General features: G+C 36.8%; 1 protein-coding gene across 1 annotated transcript in view; it reads left to right on the top strand.

Annotated features, from left to right (window-relative positions):
* The first annotated feature begins 807 nt into the window (after positions 1-807).
* Positions 808-23,070, top strand: part of LOC141836713 (uncharacterized) — a 33,885-nt gene continuing 11,622 nt past the window's right edge. The window contains exons 1-21 of the mRNA XM_074724228.1: positions 808-999; positions 1,107-1,912; positions 2,003-2,128; positions 2,212-2,297; positions 5,295-5,403; positions 8,832-8,927; positions 9,069-9,131; positions 9,231-9,290; positions 10,427-10,495; positions 13,106-13,187; positions 15,577-15,629; positions 15,708-15,806; positions 15,869-17,101; positions 18,113-19,111; positions 19,191-19,526; positions 19,669-19,927; positions 20,006-20,228; positions 20,323-20,686; positions 21,834-21,983; positions 22,064-22,285; positions 22,388-22,609. Of these exons, the coding sequence (XP_074580329.1) occupies positions 942-999; positions 1,107-1,912; positions 2,003-2,128; positions 2,212-2,297; positions 5,295-5,403; positions 8,832-8,927; positions 9,069-9,131; positions 9,231-9,290; positions 10,427-10,495; positions 13,106-13,187; positions 15,577-15,629; positions 15,708-15,806; positions 15,869-17,101; positions 18,113-19,111; positions 19,191-19,526; positions 19,669-19,927; positions 20,006-20,228; positions 20,323-20,686; positions 21,834-21,983; positions 22,064-22,285; positions 22,388-22,609 (5,715 nt within the window). The 5' untranslated portion in view covers positions 808-941. The remainder of the gene's footprint in view (positions 1,000-1,106; positions 1,913-2,002; positions 2,129-2,211; positions 2,298-5,294; positions 5,404-8,831; positions 8,928-9,068; positions 9,132-9,230; positions 9,291-10,426; positions 10,496-13,105; positions 13,188-15,576; positions 15,630-15,707; positions 15,807-15,868; positions 17,102-18,112; positions 19,112-19,190; positions 19,527-19,668; positions 19,928-20,005; positions 20,229-20,322; positions 20,687-21,833; positions 21,984-22,063; positions 22,286-22,387; positions 22,610-23,070) is intronic.

Raw genomic sequence — 23,070 nt, 5'->3', positions numbered from 1 at the left:
CTTCTGATCGATCGTCCTCTCGTTCGAGCTAGATCTTCGAGTTCTCTCTAGATCGCTGAAGTAACATCACAGAGCAGCGTTTGCATGAAAGCAGAGAGGAGACATGAGAATTTGAGTCGAGCAAGAACTCTTCCTTTTACCGAACATTATTACTTTACTGCAAAGGAACACTACCAAAAGACTGAATGGGAAGAAGAAATCTCTATCTGTTGTGGAGGGGATTAGACCCCGTGCGCACCCTCCTCTTCTCGTCGCCGAGAGCTCCAGCCGTCCTCTGCTGCTCGCCGTCCGCCCCCGAGCGTCGTCCATTTTGATGCCGAACGGGGCTCGGATCAGAGAGCCCGGAGCCTCCTCCTCCGAGTCTTCCAAACTCGCGAGCGCAAGTGCCGCAGAGCAGCGAGTGTAGCAGCAGCACCAGCAGAATCAGACAGCCTGCTCTCATGGCTCCGGCGGCGTGCAGGACGAAGGCCAGTCGCGGGGAGGATTTGCAAACCTTGGAGTCTGCAATGCGTTTACTTTGGTCGAGTTGGTGGTTGACTTGCATTGAGAGGAGGCGAAGAAGTCAACAGCCGTGAATTAAATTCAACGTACTTGTTTCTTCTTTTCGGCGTTCTGTTCCAAGCACAAGGGAAAGCATGAGCTATTTGGGCTTTGGGCCGAAGAAGCCAGCATTTTGGGCCCAAGTCCATAACCGGCATTGTCGTAATAAAGCCGTAGATTGTTCGACTGTGCACTGCACTTTTGAGTCCCGACCTGGGACGGGGCTCGTTCGATCAACCATCTTCCTCGTCCCAAACCTCTCCGTCCGACTGAGCTGGTCCTCGTCGCTGGAAGATCGAAGAAGATTCCGGAGTTCCCTCCCCGCTTCCCTTCGCCGTCCTTGAAGCGGAGAAGCATAAACCCTACTAGCGCTTCCTCTCTAGGGTTTCGAAGCGAGGAAGATGGCGCCCATCCTCAACTACGAGCAGCACGCGCAGCGCCTCATCGAGCCCGATTTGCGTACGTCTTCTCCTTGTTTGTGTTTTCCTTGCTTTGATTTCGGTGTGGTGGGAGAGGAGAAGGATGGTTTGTTCATGGCGGGGTCTGCTGTTGGTTGGCTTTCGCAGCGGTGCAGGCGCGGCTGCAGATGGTGATGGAGGTGAGGGATAGCCTTGAGATCGCGCACACGGCGGAGTACCTGAACTTCCTCAGGTGCTACTTCCGCGCCTTCTCGGTGATCCTCACACAGCTGACGTCGCCGCAGACCACCGAGAGCGTTGAGCACAAGCTTCGCAACGTAGTGGTGGAGATCCTCAACCGGCTTCCTCACAGCGAGGTGCTCCGACCGTTCGTCCAGGACCTTCTCAAGCTTTCTCTGGCTGTGCTCACGAACGATAACGAGGATAACGCTTTCATTTCTGTTCGCATCATCTTCGATTTACTTCGCAACTTCCGCCCCACCGTCGAGGCTGAGGTCCAGCCCTTCATCGATTTTGTCTGCTCCATCTACCGCAACTTCCCTGCCACCGTATCCCACATTTTCAACTCGAACAGCAACCCCAACGCATCTTCTTCCACGGGGTCTGCTGTCACCTCCCCTTCCCCACCGCCACCTCCATCTTCCCATCTATTGGGAAGCAGGGGGGATGATGGTGGTGGACTTGATGCGCCGCCTGGGCACGGTGGCATTGGCGGGGTGGTGTCGCCCTACTCAGGGACCGGGCAGTTGAACCCTAGCACGAGGTCGTTCAAGATAGTCACGGAGAGTCCCCTAGTAGTGATGTTTCTGTTCCAGCTCTACCCGAAGCTCGTGCAGACGAATATCCCTTACCTTTTGCCACTTTTGGTTTCTTCCATCTCCATCACTGGGCCAGAGAAGGTCTCCAACAATCAGAAGCCCCAGTTTGTTGAACTAAAAGGAGCACAAGTCAAGGTCTTCCACCCTTTGTCTTTCTCCCTCTTATCTTTGTAATTCTAATAAGCTTGTCGACTTGATGTCATACTTTATTTCCTTATGATCCAGACTCTGTCATTCCTAACGTATCTGTTGAAGACCCATGCTGATTATATAAAACCTCATGAGGAGAGTATTTGCAAGAGTATAGTGAATTTGCTTGTAACTTGTCCAGATTCTGTCTCCATTAGAAAGGTGGGTTGTCTGCTGAGTAAGAAGACATTTTTGTTAATTTTGGTTTATCTTGTTTCAAAGGTACGTTCTCTTCCAATTTCCAGGAAATGTTGATTGCTTTAAAGCATGTTCTCAGCTCTGACATTAGGAGAGGATTGTTCCCTCTTATCGACACACTTTTAGATGAAAGGTACCAGCATATTATATTTCTCTCTTTATTTTCTCTCATGTAGCATGCTTTCAGTCTGGGGAAGGTTTGGTTTCCTCCGTTGTACTATGATAAGGTGCAATTATATTTTTGCTTATGTTATTTTGTAGTTGGAAAAAACAAAACTTGCCGCTGATAATTGTGTAACCATGGAATCTTACCTTTGTTATTAGCTGAGATTCAACACAATGGATATTTATAGTCTAACACTTTCCATGTAATAAACTTTTGAGTTTTCCCATTAGGCTTAGGCTATAAAATTGCCAGCTACATGAAAGCAATGGAGCACTATACAATATTATATGCAAAAAGCTGTTATTTTCATTATTATGGCAGTAGGGAAAGACACTTGTCTTATTTAAGTTAATAAACTGTCATCTAGATAATTGATATTTAATTTATGGATAATTTGCACATTATATTATTGAAGCATAATGCTAGTAGCCTAATACTATATGGATAATGTGTTAAAAATGGTTCTAGGTGGTAGATGATTTGCCGAATGCATAGTGCCTAGGCAGTCAACAATTGTGCAATTCTATTCGTCTACAAGTCAATATATTTTGATATTGTTTTTTTTATAATTGACATAAAGTAGTAAAATACCAAAATATGTGTAAATTTATAATACACTAGTTGAAATGTTTCATGGGCATCTCAACTCGAAAGGGTAACACGAAACGATTACTCAACTTGAAAGTTTCATTGAAATTCAATAAAAATGTATTGGAAGGAATAACTCGGTCACAATGAAAGGAATAAATCGTCATGATGTAAGAAATAAACTAAGTGACTTGGAAATGAGAATAGAGAAGAACAACCACGAAAATGAAATGTCAAATTAATAGAAGCTTGATGTCGCATGGAATAATAGTGGATAAGCGCTTTGTCAAGAACACAAGAGAAGGTCGAATAGTGTTTTGGAGATTCGATGTTTATCAATGTTGCCAGTTGCTTCAGTCATCGTACCTTCTCGGTGTTTGGTTGGGTAGCACTGCCTTTTGAGTCCCTTCTTGAAGTCCTCCTAAGTGTCCATTGAGTCCTATCATGAAACTTACAATGCCACTACATTTGCACAACATCTTTTAAACTCTCAAGGTTGTACAAGAAATTATCAACCTCTTTGACGTCGTAGTCATCTTATAATGACTATTTTTGGCATTGGGATAGAGTTGAGGTTGCTAACACTTAAATACCTTGAGCTAGTCCCACATGTGTGCCCGCAATCATTTTTGCCTATAAGTTTGTAATTTCTGCTCCTTGAATGCTTAAGTTTGATAAGCTCTCGACTAGTAGCTTGCAACTCTACATGGTAAGTATTCTTCCAATTGTGGATGACTTCCTTGGTGGCAACTCCTGAGCCTCCACACTTTATCTCTACCACATCTGAACAATTGGTGAAATCCCAATAATGAACTTTACCTAGAAGCAACCCTTTCTTCAAGGTAGCAACCTGTGCTTCAATAGCATCTGCCTCTGTTGCCTTAGCCCATAGTTATTAAAGGCGCTCGCCTGGTTGCGCCTAGGCACAACCAGGTGAGCCTCTTGCGTCTGTGTCTTGTGAGAGGAGGAAGAAATCAATCTTGAGGAAACCGATGAAGATTCAACTATACAAATCTGAAACATTGGGTGATGATGATAATGATATGATTGAGGAAGTGATGAAGATTTTGATGATTTAGATATTTGAAGTTTTTTTTTAATTTGAATTATGCGCATAACGTATTTATTTGCTAGTAAATTTTATATTTACATTATTGTTTAATATTTTATGGACTATAGTTTTGTTAGTGAAATATTTTGACAAAATTTTTTTATATATGTTTGAATTATAAAAATTTATATCCAGAACACCTTACTTTGGTAAGACGTGCGCATCATCTTGCGTCGTGCGCCTTAGGCCCCATAGCATCTATGGTGCTTTTGGGTACCTCATGCCTTAAATAACTATGCCTTAGCCTTGTTGCATATGCCTTGTACGCGCTACTTCTCTAGCGCACAAGATTGATTTCTCAAGGTCTCAGTGTTCAACGCCATTTCTCCTAAACATAATACTTAGTTGCAATTGATTTCTCAAGGTCTCAGTGTTCAACGCCATTTCTCCTAAACATAATACTTAGTTGCAAAATGATGGGAACCTAACTTTGATACCATCTGTCACGGGCTTAATTTAAGTTTAGCACCATCCACAACTCCACATGGTAAGTATTCTTCCAATCGTGGATGACTTTCTTGGTGGCAACACCTAAGTCTCCACACTTCGTCTCTACCCCATCTAAACAATTGGTGAAATCCCAATAATGAACTTTACCTAGAAGCAACCTGCCTTGTAGATAACTTTCTTCAAGGTAGCAACCTGTGTGTCGATAGCATCCACCTTGGTTGCCTTAGCCTTGTTGCATCTGCCCTGTATGTGCTACTTCTCTAGTGCACAAGATTGATTTCTCAAGGTTTCAGTGTCCAACGCCATTTCTCCTAAACATAATACTTGGCTGCAAAATGATGGGAACCTAACTTTGATACCATCTGTCACGACACTTTGATAACTTATTTTCTCAAAGTTGCTAAGTAAGCCTAATTTGCTAGTGACCTACACAAGAGAAGCTAAAAGGGATTGACAGTGCTTGAGTGAGTAGTAATTAAAGATTGCATATTATTCTTGAAGATGATATACAAGTGAAGGGAGGTAGTTATAGCCATCTTCCTCCCAAATAGATTTAGGATCAATTTGATCTAACAGTCATTACATGTTTAGAAATATCCTATAAAATATTTAGATATTTTTATGATGAAAATTATTTGTCAATATTTTCATGGTAAGAAAGTCTTAGAGAAACTATTTTCATGATATTTTCGTCGTCATCATTGTGGTTGTTGCTGGTGCTTTTATCTTGAATTCTGTTTATGAGATTTGCAATTTTCTTCATTATACTCATAGGAAATAATTCTGACTATATACTTTGGCTTTGTAATTGCTAGAGTTTTAATTGGGACTGGACGGGTTTGTATTGAGACATTGAGACCATTAGCTTATAGCCTTCTTGCAGAAATGGTACACTATGTTCGGGGGGAGCTTTCTCTTGCTCAGGTTTGCTAGTCTGTTCAACTTGTATTACCTTTGCATACTCACTAATGTTTTATTTATCACAATATTTCTCATGTGAGGAGAGAAACCCAATTGGTGAGGGGGAAAAATCCACAACCCTTTCCTAATTGATAATGAGTAGTTTTATTGTGATGAGAAGCAATTGTGCCATGGCGTCCAAGCCAATTCTGCTAGTTTTAGTTTTAGTCTGTTGTTCCTAGTAGTATTTGGCCAAAACCATGATGGGAGCTCTAGTTATAATTCATAATTCATAAATTATTCATTGATATTTATTGACTCATATAAATTACTTGAGGGCTAGCTGTCTATATAGAAGGAAAATAACCTAGATAAAAGCTATCCAAGATGCTATTTACTGGCGTTTCCTTGAGTGGAAATGACAGGATGCAGGGAAGCCATTGGGAAGTTATTACCTCAGTTACATTCCATTTCGCTTCTGCACAAATCAGGGCTGAAATGTTAATCATGTGTTTTTGCCTCAATTTTATATTGCCAAACACTTTTTTTGGTGTTTTAAAGCATTCAATTTCAGAAAATAAAAAAATCCTTTCTCTTCTGTGCCAAGGAATTACAGATTAGGAGAATATTTCCCTATACAATTTTCCAATCTCTTTTCCCTATCTCATTTCTTTCCCTAACTTTTGCCCTTGCTCAGATGAATCTGATCCTAGAAAAAATGTTCTGATGAAATTCAATGAGATACTGATAATCCCATTATAAAGCCAACAAATTGGCAATGTAATTGATATTCCTTTTAAAAAAAAAGTCAGGAGCTAGATTGTTGTTATTTTTTGTGGTGTATCTCATCTCATCATATAAAAAATTACTAATCCTTCATCTGTAAAAATATAAGGAAGCATTTAATAAAAAAATTGCCTTTTGTATATTTCTATTTCTTCAAGGTGTTCATCCTATATTCCAGTACAGTTATTTTAGTACATTGACATACTTGTGAATACAGAACTATACTAGCCACAGATCTTTTTTTTCTTCAATTTTTTTTCAAATTTAAACTTTAATTTTTTTAAAGGGCATTTCTAGAAAGTTGCTGTACTTATTGATTCATTAGCACTGATTTAGTGCTCTCTTATTTTGATTTCCTGAGAGCTACTAGTAGCATAGTCAAGAGCAAACAGTTTACCTACTCCTAATGGTTTGCCTAATTCCATTGTACATTCTTTAATTAAGAATGAAATCTAATCTGCACAAGTTGGATTCAAACCTGCAACCAGTAAGTTAATAGCAGACCACTCTGTCACCTAGTTACTGAGAAAAACAGAAGATTCGACGTGATAGAGTGTCTCACATTCTCAACCCATGAAGAATATAAGTCTCACGCTTTCTTAAATCAATTCAGTGAATACTTCTGTGGATTTTTGTCTTGTCTTCTTGCTGCGCTCCATATGATGTATATGACTATCCCGATAACTATATCGGAATGCAATTATCTAGTAAATGATGTTTTTTTACATGAGCTTTTCCAACCATTTGCCCACAAAATATTTCTGGCACTTGCTACCCCATATGATAGTTCATAATCCTCTTACAAAGAAAATCATCTGACAATTTTTCCTCTAGGGAAGTTCCATCATTAAATTTTCATTTCAACAGACAAATTTGCAGCCTTTGAAATCAAATGGATATTGATTAATTTCACTTACTGCAGATCTCTTTTTAACCATGCAAACTGATTTTTGAGCAATTTTGTCTTAACTATGTCTATCGATTATTCAAAAGAACAACTGATTCTGTCAATTTAGTAGAGCAACATAAAATCCTGATTGACACTGATTTATGCTGATCTGATCAAAACTGAGAAAGCCAATGCTTGTAAATTCCTGGAAAAGTATTGTCAGAATTGCTAAATATTTATTCATCAATTTCAAAATGGACATTTCTTGATTTGGATCAGTCTAATTGGATTGGGATTGGCGAAGATTCTGAAAATTGCCGATTAATTGGAAAACTCGCTGAAATCACTTAGAATTCCATTGTGAGATTGATAATCATGTGAAATTCATTTGAAGGTAACCAAAAAACTGCTAATAATTAAAGCAATTTGAGTGGACCAGCCCACTAGTAATCTATGCCGGGAACTACAGTTGTACTATGGCATTTGGGGGAACACAATTGGGTTTGAAGCCAAGGTGAAGGCTAAGAAGTAGCTGACAGAGGAGAGGGGATGCCTAGAGATGATACTGATGTGTAAGACAACACTGAAGCTACACTAAAATGCTCGAGAAGTGAAGTTATTAACTATAACTTGAGCAATACTTATTGTTAAGAAAACTAATCCTGATACTATTTTAAGGATGGAAAAATGGCATAGTTATCAGACTGACATCAACCCAAGCAAAGCTCTATATTATTGGTTTATTGGACCAGTGGGTCCATGTTGGAATACATGACGACCTGGACATCTATCTGGTTGAGCTTACCTAGGCATAGTGAATGAACTAAAATATATATTAGAGAAAATATTTTAAATTATTTATATTAATTTAAGGTAAATCTAGAAACCCTGAACTTGAAATCACATTCTTAATTTTAATCTGGCAACTGTCATTTTATTCTGTTTAATTTTAAAAAGTAAAGATGCAATATAATGCACAGGTGTGTAGCATAGATGAAAGTAGCATTATACAAGACAAGAAAATTCAAGTAAATTTGATCATTCAAAACAATGGCAATTGGTATTTAGTCAGAAAAGCAAGATCATAATCTCAGAGTACCTTGACTATGCCTGGTCTTGAGCAAACCTGTTTAAGATTTTTAGTTCTGCAATCTTTTGAAGCTACTGCTATATTCAACAGAATAAGCACAAGCATAATCTTCCTCAGAAAATGATGTTAGTTAATATTTATTCATTTTGGTCTTTTCTTTCCTTGTTTGGTAGTTGATCCAATTTCCAGATGGTATATGTTATTTAAGCTTTGCCATGCAATTCTGTTTTTGCCTCCACAATTAATATACACACATAACACATGGGTGTTAAGCATGATTTATGATGTATATGTTAGAACAAACTTATTAATATAAATTATTTTAGCACAAAACCACACGCATGTACGAGATCATTTTTTTAGTTAACATATTCATTGTTGTTCTCGTTAGATGCTTGGGTAGAGTTAAAATATTGGTTTTGGGTAAGGAATGCTTGGCATGGGAAATATCTTGTTAGCCAATAGAAATTCGTTTTGGAAATGTTAATTTATGTGATTTTTTTTGTTATGAGTGTTAGGCCAATTTGATTTGACATGAAATCCACTAAGAACTTTGTTGCTTCATATTTACACAAAGGGATTATTGAGCATCAGTTTTATCTCTTCAATTTGTTTCACTAGCCAAGTATATTATGTCATTTTCTTTTGCATTTGCAATCAATACTGCTTGATATTTCTTTCATGCAGTTGTCGCGGATTATCTATCTGTTCTCAAGAAATATGCATGACTCATCTTTAACCCTGGTCATTCACACAACCTGTGCCCGCCTGATGCTTAATCTGGTTTGAAACTTCGTTTCCTTGATGAAAGTTGAATAGACTTAAATTCTCACATACTTAGGTTTCTGTACATATTTTTGAATAATCTCAAAATAATTTTTTATAATACATATTTTATGACTGACTAACTATTTTGGGCCTTAGGTGGAGCCAATATATGACAAAGGAGTCGACCTTCAGAGCATGGATGAAGCACGAGTTTTATTGGTACAAATTGTCATCTTTTTGATCTAGGTTATTTTGTCCACTATAAAAAAATATTTTTCACGTGTTTTTATTTTTTTTTCTTATTGTTTTCATGTTTAGGGTCGCATTCTGGACACTTTTGTTGGAAAATTTGGAACCTTCAAACGCATTGTACCTCAGGTACTTTGACTCTGTTGATTCCTACTTCTACTGTGTTACATATGGTTATATCAATATATGTAACTTTGTAAAATAGTTAAGCTGTAGTTTTCTATATTTCCTTTTATGTTTGCCTCTGTTACCTATTGATATAATCTATTGTAGTTTGTTGTTATAGGTCATAAGTAATAATTTGGTATACAGTCTTGGAATCTCTTCCTGGTGCTTGCAAATGGAAGGATTATTTAGTTCCAAATGAGCACTGACTTAGTAATTACTGAACCACAATATATAAAATGTGCATATACCTTTTGTCTTTGTTTATGCATGTATCGGCAAGTTGTCAAGACTAGGCCCTCATGAAATTTGTTGCGTCTTGTAATGTATTGCATATGCTTTATTACTTGTTGTTTAGTACATACAGCAACTTTTCAATCAAGACTGCATTGATGCGCGATTATATGCTTGATTCACGAGTAACATAATATCTGAACAAGGGAAGAGTTAGAAAATTTCAATCCTCTTGTTGTTTTGATTATCTATATTGTCGCACTCGGGAGATTTTCCTCTTGCCACTGCCGTGGTGCTCATACTGGAATCTTATCGGGGCAAGGTGTACACATGGCACAAACATGGCCATGGTCTGGAGCAATGCAGCTGAGAGTTTATAGTGGAGGCTTGTTATACTTGTGTTTGAATTTCAAATTTCTTGTCCACTAATAAATTGGTGCAGTAGCTGTATTGGAAAGTGTGTGTGGGTAAGGGGCATGAAGGAAACTCTACATAACTTTGAAGGAGACTAAAATAATATGGTATCACTAAATCCTAATGATATGACCTTGCATAAACCTTTATGAAGGTACACGACCTAGGTAATCTCCAATTAATCAGGACAAAGAAGAGCAGATTTTTTTATTGTTTTCATAGTTGGCTCCACTTCTGCAGCCCGGTTAGGTGCTCTCTCCAATTGTTCATTTGCTCTGGCATAGTTAAATCTTCTGGTTATACTCACATAGACATTGGAGCGTTTTTGTGTCTCTGGTATATCACGTGTGCATGTTCCTAGTTTTGCATTTTACTTTCTCACAAGGTGTGTCTAGATTGTGTTCTTCTTGTTTAGCATGTATCTTCTTACTACATTTTGCACACTGCTGCAGCTCTTGGAAGATGGAGAGGAAGGAAGAGAATATTCTTCCTTGAGGTCAAAACTTGAAGTTCCTATTCAGGTACTGAAATACATTTAACATTTGTTCCTCTAAAACTTCTTGGTGCTCTTCAAATACATTTAACATTTGTTCCTCTATAACTTCCTGTTGCTCTTCAGGGAACTTCCTTGATGTTTTACTAATACTCAGTGTCTGTTGGGTCTTTACTCTATTTTTTTCTTCTATAGTTGTGTTTTCTTAGCGATGCTTTACTTCATTTTGTTTCATTCACTTCCATCATACACCAAGGAACATTTTGTATTTTTTTTTTCAAAGTTAGCCCTGTTGGGTTTCTACATGCGTAATTTAAAATTTTAATTTCATAAATCATTACAATGGAAGCGTAATAAACAAACTTATCACTAATTATGTAAAAATTCATCTAAGGAAATACACGCATGCAAACATAATCATAAATAAGACATAAACAATTTTATACCTTTTGAATGACGCGAAGCGGAAACGACATCAACTAACAACCTTGAGCAAGGTTGTCTCTACTTGTATCCACGCCGAGATCTCCTCGAGACGACTTCTCTAAGTCACACATCGTGTCTCCGTTACAATACTAGTTGAAGGGAGGAGACAAGTAATCCGAGAGAGGACCTACGATCTGATTCCGTATCCGACGGCTCAAAGTAACTAGCGATACGAATTGGATTGAACGAAGGAGATCACGCCTCTATTCGAAGGTCGTATGGTTTGCTGTCAAGAAGGGGCAACAAACCAATATGGTGTGGATGTTCCAACAGCAACAATTGCTCTGAAATAAAAAATCAAATCGAAAGGAAGAAGCGATTTCTTTCGGTGGAGAAACAACCGTTGTTTCTCAGTTTGCAACTTTGGCTCCGAAACGGTCAGTCCTTGGGAGGTACTAATCCTTGGAGGAGGTAGTGAGCTTTGGAAGAGGCCCTATGGCCGGCGGCAACAAGAACCACCCTAACTTTGGGCGACAGCAAACTTCCTGTTGTGAGCGGCCACAAGAGAGAAAGAGAAGGAGTTTGTGTTGGATTTTTAAAACCTAACAATTAAGTTTTTAATTCTTGTTCATAATTCTTAATAAGAAATATATTTATAGGTGTTTAACAAAAAAAATTTTGTTAAGAAATATTAACAGAATCTGTTAAACCAAACTCATATTTTTTAGCAAGCCGGATTGATTCAAAATCAAATAACCTTTAATTAAAACCAAACCAATTTGGTTTATAAATAAACCAAAGAGGGCCCAGTTTATCTTTAAAAGATGTGGTCCATCCACACTTCCTTTCCAATAAAATATCTTTCATATTTGTCCTTCATCTAGTCCAACTAGAATCAATCTTTCTCGATCTGAGAATCCAATTTTCAAACTCATTTTGTCTATTGGAGAAATTCGTAGTGCGTGTGATCTTATAGGTTCCAAGTTTATGTTGGCCGTCCATAATTAATCATTAATTACAGATCGATTATGAGTGACACTTAGTAGTATATCATGATCTCCAATTAATCGAAAAATCCCAGTTGATTGTAGAACCACTTCTGAACCCTTCAGCAGTTATGGTTGATCGTGCCTCTGTTCCTTTCACCATCTTATACCCGCTTAGTTCAGAACATAATTTATGTGTCAGTCCCACTAGGCTGACTATGTCACACTTAGCCCAAGTTGTACTTCCTTATCCTGCGAATTCAAGTTACTCAAAACAACTGTTCAAGAGGACCATCCTCTTGACGTGTTATTGCTTTGGCTAAAGACTTACGAGTAACAATTCTGACATGTAGTCATAGGGTATACGTCTTCTAATTAAACGAGTCGTGAATCCTTTGTTGGCTACTCAAACACTTTCGGGCACTTCGGTTTATACCCAATCATCTCGGGTCTACACTTCTATTGAGACGCTTATTTGAGATGTCAAAGTATAAGTTTCCATGACCAAGATGACTTGAATACCTCAAGTCGGAGGAAACTTGCAGTCGAGTTGCAATGAGATCTTTGTAGACATTCATAGAGCCACATGAAATCTCATGTCAGATTACTCCCAATGAATTAGTTACCCTTAACCAACATCTATATATTAATTCTCAACATCCCAATGTTTCTAGTCAGTGAGGATTGACTGCTTGGCAAAATCAAGGAGTCTAACATATGCTAGTATTACAGAATCGACGATGCCCAATCTCATCAATTTATCGACTAGGGAATATTCCAATACGTACATAATTGCACATGTAGAGATACCCATTAATTGTGATCCAATTACAATTTCTCTCATGCTATGCATTGTATTGTGGACATCAGTGATTGAGTTTAAGATTAAATCAAATACATAGAGAATGTATGCTCAAATAGTGATTTTATTTATCCAATAAATAATACGATATATAAGACGATTACTTTATGACACCTTTCAAATATAACAAACCCAAAATGGTCTGAAGTAAAAAAAATACCACAAACACTTATCTATATATTTCTGCCTGCTCCAAAAACAACAGTTACTACCTTTTGTTTCTGCTTTGACATATTACATTGCATACCTATCTTTTCATTCATGCTTTATGCTTTGTTGCAGTTTAGAATTGGTCAGTACATTCGTAGAAGTTTAATCGTATTTTTGTGCTTTATTAATCTGTTTTTTTTCACTCTTCATGTAGGCTGTTCTTAACTTTCAGACTCCATTGGAATATGCCAAAGAAGTCGGTGATTACAAAAATCTAATTAAAACATTAGTGATTGGTACTGACTTTACTACTAGATCCTTGAATTTAATATTATTTATCTAATGCACTGCAGTTATTTTGTTCTTTTTCTCATTTGGAGAAACTTATGGATCATAATAGTACAATCGCGATTAGTTTAAAGTAAGACCAGTTTGTTTATGGTCTTTATTTTCTTGGGTCTTGTTGTGAGAGTCCTGTGTTTGATGATCATATCCTTCACTTGGGCCCTGGATGCCAATCCAAATACATGAACAAAGATGATCTCCTAATATATGTAATTGGCACAATCAACTCAATTAAGATCAAGAAGATACTGTAAAACAATTTTGATGGATTCCACAATGACACAAAATTACAACGAAGAGAAAAAATTTCAGGCTATTGTTTTGTCTTTGTGTGCCATCTTGTTTTGTGGGAAATATTTTCCTACGATCTCTGGTGCAATGTAAAGTCAGGGTTGAAGAAAAATTTTCTATTAAGTCTGCGAAAGGACCTACAATGGAAGTTATAGACATTTTGGAGGAAAATGACCTCCCAAAATGAGTGAAAGTTGTCTTGCCCCATCCATTTGTAGGCCTCCTGCCTTGATCAGCGAGTGCCCCTTTGATCAGCAACAAGCCTCTCCTCTGCCTACTGTCCTCATCTGCAAATTCTCCACAATCTTCCCTTGTCAGTCGTCGGAGAAGAGGGAGAATATTTTCCTCTCCATTCAAACACAAAATCTCTTCTCTATAAAATTTTTCCCAGTAAGAATTTCCATGGAAAGTCCATTATACATAATATATATCTGTGAAACAACTAGGCTGTTAAAGACAAATCTTTACATGTTTTCTGAATTAATTCCTGTTAATACATGACACAGCGACTTTGACTGATGTAATTATGGAAAATGTTGGTACTATTGTCAGTCTACTAATTGATTGTTAGTTTTAGGCTCTGAATATTGTTATGAATTTCTTGGATTCCGAAGTTATGGCAAATTAAAATTTGTGATCGTGATAATATTCCAATTGAATGTTGAAGGCGATAAAGTCAAATAGGATGTTTTTGACATGTTTAGATGATACCTTTAAATGCGTGGTTGAGTTTGGGGGCGCATAGTCTGACCAATATGTAAATTTCATACAATCCAGTATTTCTTTGATTATGAATGATTGTTTCCTAAAAAATATTGCTGTCAGGTTGTTGGATAGATGTAAGGGGTTATTATAAATGCTAACATTTGCTCTTATGTTAAGAGTCAGCTAAGTGTAGAATAGGTCAAGTCTATGAGTATTGTTTGTAATGCTCAAAAGAGACCTATGTAAATCACTTTTAGGCAATTATGTTATTGTTGTGGACAAGGCTTGAAATACCGAGCTGTGCTGCCCAAAATGGGCAGTATTTATCATTCTAGAGTGGGACTGATACTGCGATCGCGAGACTGTTACGACCTAGTGGTGGTCTTGTGAGGTCGCAGAGGATGTCGCCACCCCATGGTGATCTTTGCGGGGTCGCAACAACCCAGATTTTTTTTGGTTATTTTATTTAAATATGTATTTTTTATTATAAATAAACTATTAGTTATATATAAGGGTTATAATTATTAATAATAATAGTTATAAAATATTTTAAAACTTTAAAAATTAATAAAATATTTTATAAAATAATTTAAATTTCTTAATATATATTAAAAATTGAATGTAAATTTAAAATATTCTAAAATTTTTCAAAATATAATCCTTAAACATTTCAAATAAATTTTTAAAAATTAAAAATTTATAAATACATTCAAAAAATAATTTAAGACCTTCAAATAATTTTATAATTATCTTTGAGCCTTTCAAATGATTTTATAATTTTAGATTTAATTTTGAATTTTGAGAATTGCTTATTTTTTAAAATAATTTTTACCAAAATTTAATAGGCATTAATCTTATGAGAAAATATTGAAATATGAACTCAACGCTTCAAAATATAACATTAATAGTGAGCATGTTTAATAATCAAATATTAATAAAATTAATATACATATTTAAAAATTTAAAAAATATCGAAATTGTGTCAGCAATGCACAATACGGGGTCCGGGACCGAAACTCTGGCATGGGTCAAAATTTTAAACTGTTGTTGTGGATGAATGAATTATACAAGAGCTTGATTAAGAAAGTGAAAAGAACATTTGGCAGTATATACTGTATAGTTCTTCTAGTGATCTTTCACTAAAATCAGAGCTGAATATATCTGAAAAAGATCCATGGGCCATATCCTTATCTGCTGTGATCCATTATCTCTGTCATTATATTGTGTCACTCCTTTTAAGCTTTTCAATCATGATGTGCTAGTGAGATTTATTTTCTTTCTCAAACTTTGGATGTTACTACTCCATTATGTTTTATAATATTGATTAGCTGATAAATTACACAGGAATGAAGACTATAATTTGGAGCATTACAAATGCTCATATGCCACGTCCACAGGTATAGATATTTTTATTTTAACTGTGGAACCCACTAGGATATTTGTAACGATATTCTGATCTCAATTTCTTCACATAGGCTTCATCATCATCACATGGTGCTCAACAGCAAATGCAGGCCTCCCCATCAACTAATGTTCCACTTCCTCAAACATTTAAAGGGATGCGAGAAGATGAGGTATTTCGGGTTGTGTTTTCTTTTGGCTTCATGTCTTTTATCCTGACTCTCTGTTGAAATAGGTTAGGAAGGCAACTGGGGTTTTGAAGAGCGGAGTTTACTGCTTGGCACTGTATAAGGAAAAGGATGAGGAAAGGGAAATGCTTCAGCATTTTTCACAGATTCTAGTTATAATTGAACCTAGAGACCTCATGGACATATTTTCCCTTTGTATGCCTGAACTTTTTGAATGCATGATAAACAACACTCAGTTGCTTCACATATTTTCTACACTTTTGCAAAATCCTAAAGTGCTCCGCCCCTTTATGGATGTCTTGATTCATTTCCTTGTTAATAGCAAACTTGATGCTTTAAAGCAACCAGATACTCCTGCAGCTAAGCTTGTTTTGCAACTCTTCCGATTTTTGTTTATGGCTGCTGCAAAGGCTCCTGCAGATAGTGAACGAATACTTCAGCCTCATATACCTGTCATAATCGAAGTTTGCATGAAGAATGCTACTGAAAGTGACAAACCTCTTGGCTACATGCATCTTCTTCGTTATATTTTTCGGTCAATGAATGGTGCAAAATTTGATACCCTTCTACGAGATCTTGTTCCTTGTTTGCAACCTTGCTTAAATATGTTGCTATTGATGCTTGAAGGACCTACTGCTGAGGATATGAGGGATCTTATCTTGGAACTCTGTTTAACATTACCTGCACGTTTAAGTTCTTTGCTTCCGCACATTCCTCGTCTTACAAAACCTCTTGTTCTTGCCCTAAAAGGAAGTGATGATCTTGTAAGCTTAGGGCTCCGGACTCTTGAATTCTGGATCGACAGTCTGAATCCTGATTTCTTGGAGCCTAGCATGGCTAATGTTCTGTCAGAGGTTATACTTGCTTTATGGTCTCACTTAAGACCCCTACCTTATCCATGGGGGACGAAAGCATTACAACTTCTTGGTAAGTTAGGTGGTAGAAATAGGCGTTTTCTTAGGGAACCCCTTGCTCTCGAATGCAAAGAGAATCCTGAACATGGTCTTCGCCTGATTCTTACATTTGAGCCTTCTACACCATTTTTAGTACCTTTGGATCGGTGCATATATCTTGCTGTTGCTGCTGTTACACAAAACAATGGTGGCATGGAAGCTTTTTACAGGAAACAGGCTTTGAAATTTCTTCAAGCATGCTTAGCATCACTTCTGAACTTCCGAGGAAATGTGCCAGGTGAGGGAGTTTCTGCTGGTCTCCTTGGAACACAGTTGGTATCTTCAGTGGATCCTTCTAGGCGTCGTACTGAGAGTTCAGAGATGAAGGTTAGCTTGATGTTTCCTGCATTCCCTAGTAATTCTTTAATTTTTTTTCTTATTTTAATCTACTTCTCTATGCTTTAACATAAGGTGTTCACATTCTTTATCACAAAGAAACTTGGTCTAATGTTTTGCTTTGAATAAACTTTTCATTTATATTACTTGTTGATGTTATGAAGCTAATTGATCAAAGCATGAAACCTATAAACTTAAGTTTGATTTGTGATTGATACTTTCAAAACTGAAGGTTTTAAGTTAAGTAGAATCAAACTCAGTCTATATGATGCAGTTTCAGTAAAAAGAAAAGAATTGCTGGAATACTTAAAAACATAAAATGAATGGACATGAATTGTTGCAAAAGTTGCTTAGATATTTATAAAGATGTTATTGATAACATAAAAATGGACATCGAAATGGAAGAATCTTTTAAAGTCATGTATGATTATCGTGCACCCTTAAGTCTAAGAGGAAATCTTATTATAACTATACGATCCATCCTACTTTCTGAATTAGAGTTTTGGGCAGTTAAAATGTAATAGATCACAAAGATGTGGTTCTTAAGATGAATGTGTGGACTTGGAAGGAAATATACTTTCTTCTTGAAGCAATTAGGAGCAGCTCTAATATACAATAAATTGTGATTGTATGGACATGTTTAAGATCTATTAAAGTTGAAGGTGTGAATGATAGTAGAGATACAAAGAACCCAATTAACATGGTAACAAGTTAGATGATTTAAGATATCTTAATATTAAGATAATTTTGCATGGATTTTAATGGAGGGATAATTCATGATAGAGTCTCATGAATTTATATTATTTGAGTACTAAATCACTAAGCTTAGCTTAACAATGATGAAATTTGAGGATTTTCTGATAGTTTTTTTTAATGAGATTTTGGTTCTCTGAAGGAATTTGCTAAAGTTAGAAGCAAATTAAAAGTGTAGACTATATTCCTTCCTTTCCATGTGATTAACTATATACTGTTTCTTCCCAACTAAAGATTCTTAATCTTCAGGTTGATCTTGGTGTGAAGACAAAGACTCAGCTTATGGCTGAGAAATCTATTTTTAAGACATTACTTACAACAATCATTGCTGCTAGTGCGGATCCTGATCTCAATGATGAGAAAAATGAATTTCTTGGTAATATTTGTCATCATTTCGCATTGCTTTTCCATGTGGAGAGTTCTTCGTCCAATTTGTCTGTGGTATCGGGGCAGCATGTTGGTTCCATGATATCATCAAGCAATAGCATGAGTTCAAGATCAAGAGTTAGCAATTCCAATCTCAAGGAGCTTGATCCTCTAATCTTTTTGGATGCGCTGGTGGAAGTTCTTTCTAGTGAAAACAGGCTCCATGCCAAGGCTGCTCTAAATGCCTTAAGTGTGTTTGCTGAAACACTTCTTTTTCTTGCATGTGCCAAGCATAATGCTGTACCAAATTCAAGAGGTGGTCCTGGTACTCCAATGATGGTCTCAAGTCCATCCTTGAATCCTGTGTATTCACCACCTCCAAGTGTTCAAGTACCTGTATTTGAGCAGCTTTTACCTCGCCTTTTGCATTGTTGTTATGGAAACACATGGCAAGCTCAAATTGGAGGTGTCATGGGACTTGGGTCTTTAGTCGGCAAAGTTTCTGTTGAGACTTTATGCATTTTCCAAGTGAAAATAGTGAGGGGTCTTATTTATGTTCTCAAAAGCCTACCTGTTCATGCTAATAAAGAGCAGGAAGAGACTAGCCAGGTCCTCAATCAAGTTCTACGTGCAGTAAATAATGTTGATGAGGCAAATAATGACAACCGTCGACAGAGTTTCCAGGGAGTGGTTGAATTTCTTGCTTTGGAGCTTTTCAATCCAAATGCATCCATTGTAGTTAGAAAGACTGTGCAATCATGCTTGGCTCTTTTAGCTAGCAGGACTGGCAGTGAGGTTTCTGAGTTGCTTGAGCCTCTATATCTTCCTCTTCTCCAGCCTCTCATAATGAAGCCACTTCGTACCAAAAATGTTGAGCAACAGGTTGAGTATTAGTGTAGGATTGCTAACTAAAATATTTCCTTTTTTGATTATTGTATTGATCTCTTACCTCCTCTGGTAGGTTGGAACTGTTTCTGCTTTGAACTTTTGCCTTGCATTGAGACCTCCTCTTCTCAAATTATCCCCCGAGTTAGTTAACTTTTTGCAAGAAGCATTACAAATCGCTGAGGCTGATGAGACTGTGTGGGTCACAAAATTAATGAACCCTAAGGTGGTCACCACATTAAACAAGCTTCGTACAGCATGCATTGAACTTCTTTGCACTGCAATGGCTTGGGCAGATCTCAAAACACCCAATCATACAGAGTTGCGTGCTAAAATCATTTCTATGTTTTTCAAGTCTCTGACTTGTCGGACACCGGAGATTGTTTCTGTCGCGAAGGAAGGTCTTCGTCAGGTACTTCAATTCTAATTGCTTTATCCATATTTTGGTTTAAGTGGTTTAGAATTGATTCTTCTAAAAATAAGGAAATTAAGAAATGTACGTCTATTTTTATTGTATGGGGTCACAATGTTGCCTCTGCAAACTTTGGTTTTAGGTTGTTCAACAACAAAGATTGCCGAAGGAACTTCTTCAGGGCAGCCTGAGACCTATACTGGTTAACTTGGCACATACAAAAAGCCTTACTATGCCTTTATTACAAGGACTAGCTCGCCTTCTTGAACTTCTGTCGAATTGGTTCAATGTCCAATTGGGTGTCAAGTTGTTGGATCACTTAAGGAAATGGCTCGAACCAGAAAAGCTTCCTCAAACCCAAAAGTCCTGGAAAGCTGGAGATGAGCCGAAGGTTGCAGCAGGTACACTACGAACTGTAGTTTTTGGGATTGCTCATACTCTGGTCCAGGATTGACTAACTACAGAACTTCATTTTGCAGCCATGATTGAGCTCTTCCATCTCCTTCCTCAGGCTGCTGGGAAATTTTTAGACGAACTTGTAACTATAATTATTGATTTGGAAGGGGCACTTCCTCCAGGGCAATTTTATAGTGAAATTAACAGTCCATATCGGCTTCCCCTCACTAAGTATTTAAACCGTTATGCAACAGATGCTGTGGATTATTTCCTTGACAAATTAAGCAATCCAAAATATTTCAGAAGGTTAGCAAATGCTGGTAATTTAATAAATTAAGATGTTCTTTTGCTTGACTGATTTTATTAGATGATGAACTCCTGATCAGACCTTATCTTTTAGGTTTATGTACATAATCTGTTCAGATATCGGGCAACCTTTAAGGGAAGAACTTGCAAAGTCACCACATAAAATACTTGCAAATGCCTTTCCTCAATTCATTCAGCATTCGGATGGGACTGATATTCAATCTTTAACCTCTTCAATTACTGATGAAAGTCTTGCTTCAGACAGCTCTACTGATCCGTCTTTATCTGTGTCCTCTGATGGCTATTTTCATGGACTGGAGCTTATTTCCACTCTAGTCAAGTTGATGCCAGACTGGTTGCATGCAAATCCAACTGTATTTGATACATTATTACTTGTTTGGAAGTCACCAGCAAGGCTTGCCCGCTTGCAAAATGAACAAGTGTTGAGCTTACTCCAGGTTTGTTTTCTTTCTTTTATTAATTACTGCTGTTATACTTCTGCTAAATTTCTTGTGTTATTTTCTGTAGTAGCCCCAAATTGTTTGCCCATTTTGATTTTTCATATCGCAGAGTTATGGTACATTTTTTGTGCTGGAGGGCTGGTTATCCTACTTTGTAGTCGATAATTGTTTCTTGGGTATTAGTACATTATTTTTTCTCTATTGACATTGTTTTATGCATGCTCTTTTTTTTCTTATACTAAATTCTTATCTTGGTTCAAGCACTGCTTCATGCATTATACACTCCTATCTTGGTAGCAAGTTATCCTTTTTAATTTGCATCTTGATATCTTCTCTAGTGATTTGGCATTGCATAGAGTTCAATGGAGGGTTACGATTTATCTAGTTGACAGCAAAAAGTAATTGGGATTACCATGGCTTATACTAGAATTTCAATGCCCCAATAACAGTTTATTGCATATGAACTTCCCTCTCATTTAACTTTTCATTTCTGTTAAACATACGTATCCAGTGGAAAAATTGTTTTTTATTTCCTGATTTTCTCTCTGATTACTCTCAGGATGCAAATTTTAATTCTATTAATCCTGTTTTTTTTTGTACTTCCAAGATTGGCAGGAGGCTAGTGCATTATTTCTAATCTTCAAAGTTACCAAGGGATTACATTATCGAAAGCTATCTTCTATATTGTTTGTCTTAGTTCGGCCTATGTTTCTGTCAATTATTTTGTATATTTGCAGAGTAGGGTTATTTCTAGAAGTAGCTACAGGTGTAGATTGTAACAGCACTTAGTGCCTTGATATAATAAAAGCTCATTATTAGAATACCTGGCTTTTATTATCTGTTGGAGGACTTCTAAAAGATCTTTTGATTGCTTGCTTGATTCATGCTACTCTTCAGAGCTTATATGGTTTTCTTCTAGTTGCAGTGCTTTTTCAATTACAGATTCATGGTGTACCTTGATTTCAGTTAATTATAACAATCACAGATTTTATTCTGATATTGAAGATGGTCTACTCCATCTTTGAGTTACAGCAGACAGGGAGCTTATCTTTTTATTTTTACTACATCCTAGAGTCATGGTAGACATGGAGCTTGTAATAAGTTTTTCTTAATATTTAAGGGCATCAATCTTCTTGATTTGCAGGTGAAGGAAAGCAAGCAGCTTGTTAAGTGTTTTCTGAATTACTTGAGGCATGATAAATCTGAAGTTGGTGTGCTCTTTGATATGCTGTCAATCTTCTTATTCCGAACTCGCATTGATTATATCTTTTTGAAGGAGTTTTATATAATTGAGGTAAGCAAATTCGTCTGTCTATCTTGTCATATAGACACTACTTGGAAGTGATGTTCTAACCAATCCACTCTGCAAACTAGGTTGCAGAAGGATATGCTCCTAACTTAAAAAAAGCAATTCTTCTGCATTTCTTGAATATCTTCCAGTCGAAACAATTTGGTCAAGATCACTTGGTCATTACCATGCAAATTCTTATCCTTCCAATGTTGGCACACTCTTTTCAAAATGGTCAGAGTTGGGAAGTTGTTGACCAGTCAATAATAAAAACAATTGTTGACAAACTTCTTGACCCTCCTGAAGAGGTGACAATTTCTTGTGTTTGTTCATTTCTGATTATTAATTTATGAACCAATGTTAGTTTTGGATTGACTTTCATTTCTCATAATATCTATTTAAACCTGCAGATTACTGCTGAATACGACGAGCCTTTGAGGATAGAACTTCTACAGCTTGCTACATTGCTGTTGAAGTACCTGCAGAATGATCTTGTTCAACATCGCAAAGAGCTTATAAAGTTTGGTTGGAATCATCTTAAGCGTGAAGATAATTCCAGTAAACAGTGGGCGTTTGTGAATGTATGCCACTTCCTAGAAGCCTATCAAGCTCCTGAAAAAATCATCCTTCAGGTAGACTTTTTTCTCCTTATCAAGGCAATCTTAATCCTGTTATTTCTGTTCCTTTTTTAATATGCTTGAGTGGAGTATGCTTTCATTTGAATCTTGATAAAGAAAATTTGCAATTCTGAAGGTATAATTGGAGCTTCTGATAAGGCTCAAACCTACAGATCTTATTCCATGTTGTTGTGTGTTAGATTGTTTGAATGCATGCATGGAGGTGTGTGCTTGATTCCTCTGAGTTCAGTTTAAAATTTTGCACTGCTTGATACAAAATGCTCATACCTAATTGTATGCCATAGAGGATTAGTAGTGACAGCAAAAGTTGCTGATAAGTTTCTCACAGAATTGTATATATAAAGTTCTCCATCATTACTGTTGGTTCTTGTATTGTCTTGTATGTTGGTTATCAGCATGATAATTTGAAATCATTGTTTAAAGTGATATCATATGCAATAAAAGGACTAGTATTT

This window comes from Curcuma longa, chromosome 10, assembly GCF_044706935.1.
Source record: "Curcuma longa cultivar G26 ecotype Majalengka, Jawa Barat chromosome 10, ITB_CL_G26_1.1, whole genome shotgun sequence".
In the NCBI taxonomy this organism is placed as follows: domain Eukaryota; kingdom Viridiplantae; phylum Streptophyta; class Magnoliopsida; order Zingiberales; family Zingiberaceae; genus Curcuma; species Curcuma longa.
Note: the sequence above shows the minus strand (reverse complement) of the source record. Positions and strands in the feature narration are given on the sequence as shown.